General features: G+C 54.5%; 1 protein-coding gene across 1 annotated transcript; it reads left to right on the forward strand.

Moving 5' to 3' along the window:
- LOC8063020 (probable membrane metalloprotease ARASP2, chloroplastic) lies at positions 412-2,146 on the forward strand. The gene has a single exon (XM_002464263.2). It carries the CDS (start codon positions 598-600, stop codon positions 1,879-1,881), a length of 1,284 nt encoding a protein of 427 aa, XP_002464308.1. The 5' UTR covers positions 412-597; the 3' UTR covers positions 1,882-2,146.

Consider the following 2,405-nt stretch of genomic DNA (forward strand, 5'->3'; position numbering starts at 1 on the left):
TAGAATTTTTATTTAAAAAAGGTCTAAATACACCTCATAAAGTAGGTAGGTAAATGGTACACACATTTCTACACATATGATATCTAGGATGGTACATGGATTTCTACGCAAGAAAATGATCTAGACAGGACCTTGTGAGTGTCAACAACAAATATGCTTTTTTCACGCACTTTTAGCAGTACCCTAACGTTGATGCCCATAATTTTCTTAAACATACATTAATTTAAAAAGAAGAATAGTAGTGTTTTATGCGCCTATATGTAACTAGAATGACTTATGTCACCGTGATGCAGTGCTGCAGTTACTTTGTTTCGCCAGCCAGTTTGATCATGTTACCGATTCTACAGATCCAAAATTTTGCATACGTTCATATCAGAAGGTCAGGTCGGTCACTAGTTTTCGTAACACAGACAGAGGTGACTCGCCGAGCTATTTTATTTGCTCCGCCTCGTCTACTCTGCACCACACAGCCGTTGAGTCCACGTCGCCTTTTCTGCCGCCAACCCCACACCTCAAACTCCCCTTCCCAAGAATGCCAGATTATCCACTGCGGCTTCTCCCTCCTCCAGGTCCTCCTCCTCCTCCTCCCCTCCCACCATGATTACCACCCACCTCTCCCCATCCCTCAAGCACCGCTTCCCGTCCCCGCTCCACTCCACCTCCCACTCCCACCACCACCACCACCACCACCACCTTCCCGTGCACCTCCCGCTCCCGCTCCCCCGCCGACACCGCCACCTCGCTAAGCCCGCCGGCGCCGCCGCTCCGGACCTCCTCGCGAGCGTCGAGTCCGTCGCGTCCGCGGCCTCGGTCCTGGCCGCCATCGTGCTCGTCCACGAGTCGGGCCACTTCCTCGCCGCGGCGTCCCGGGGCATCCACGTCTCCCAGTTCTCCATCGGCTTCGGCCCGGCGCTCGCCCGCTTCCGCCTCGGCCCCGTCGAGTACGCGCTCCGCGCCATCCCGCTCGGCGGCTACGTCGGCTTCCCCGACGACGACCCGGAGTCCGGCTTCGCGCCCGACGACCCGGACCTCCTCCGCAACCGCCCCGTCCCGGACCGCCTCCTCGTCGTCTCCGCCGGCGTCGCCGCCAACCTCGCCTTCGCCTTCCTCATCGTCTACGCGCAGGCGCTCACCGTCGGCGTCCCCGTCCAGGCGCAGCTCCCCGGGGTGCTCGTCCCCGAGGTCATCCCGGGCTCCGCGGCCGCGCGCGCGGGCCTCCTCCCCGGGGACATCATCCTCGCTGTGCCCGGCGCCGCGCCGGACCCGTCCGTGCCCGTCCTCGTCGACCTCATCAAGGCCAGCCCCAGCAAGAAGGTGCCCCTCACCGTCTCAAGAGCTGCGCCAGGGACGGTGGACAGGCGGTCCGTTGAGGTCACCGTCGTGCCGGACACCAGCGCCGATGGCATGGGCCGCATCGGCGTGCAGCTCTCCCCCAACGTCATGGTCACGCGTGTGCGCCCCAAGAACCTCGCCGACGCCACCGTCCTTGCCGTGCGTGAGTTCACGCTCTTGACCGGGACGGTGTTCGACGGGCTCAGGCAGACATTGCTCAACTTCTCTCAGTCCGCCGAGAAGGTGTCAGGCCCTGTGGCCATCATTGCAGTGGGAGCGGAAGTGGCCAGGTCCAGCGCCGATGGTCTGTTTCAGTTTGCGGCGGTGATCAACCTCAACCTTGCAGCCATAAACTTGTTACCCTTGCCGGCATTGGACGGTGGCACGTTGGCATTGATTCTTCTTGAGGCAGCCCGTGGCGGCCGTAAGATTCCCCGAGAAGTGGAACAGGGCATTATGTCATCAGGGATATTGGTGGTGCTCATGGTTGGCATGTTCCTCATTGTGCGTGACACACTCAACCTTGACTTCATCAAGGAGATGTTGTGATGAAAATCAGTTGATTGCAGTTGTAGTAAAATTGCTGGTATCAGCACTCGGTTGGCTTGCAAAAGGTTAGTTGTTGTCATTCTTTTTGCCCTTTGATGGGACTGCTCTAGCATTCTAGCTTGCTGTACTGATCGTAGGTCCTTGTATTGCTATTTTTGAAATGAAGTTTGCGATATTACAGTTAATCATGATCGAGGTAAAAAAAAAGGAATGCTGGATTGTTCAAATGTAAATTACTACTTCCAATGCATAGATAGTTGCTTAACATTGTGCTTTGGAATCAAATCAAGCTTATAACATTACTCTTGTACATTCCTTCCAAAAGAAGAAAAAATCACTACATGGTTTTCTGTCTCCTATCTGATATTACTGACATGTTAGAAGCCTGTGAATCTGGTCATTATATTTCAATTTGGCTAGACATCTGTTTATTGGAATTCTAACTTTTTTTTGGGCTCGAACTGATATATCAGAATTTGCTATCCTGTTCTTAGGTCCTTGTGTAGTTGTATTGTTGTTTTCCA

Source organism: Sorghum bicolor, chromosome 1, assembly GCF_000003195.3.
Source record: "Sorghum bicolor cultivar BTx623 chromosome 1, Sorghum_bicolor_NCBIv3, whole genome shotgun sequence".
Classification (NCBI taxonomy): Eukaryota; Viridiplantae; Streptophyta; class Magnoliopsida; order Poales; family Poaceae; genus Sorghum; species Sorghum bicolor.

What these genes read in the sequence shown, in the direction of transcription:
- LOC8063020 (XM_002464263.2), top strand. Translation starts at nt 598, where the DNA reads ATGATTACCACCCACCTCTCCCCATCCCTCAAGCACCGCTTCCCGTCC.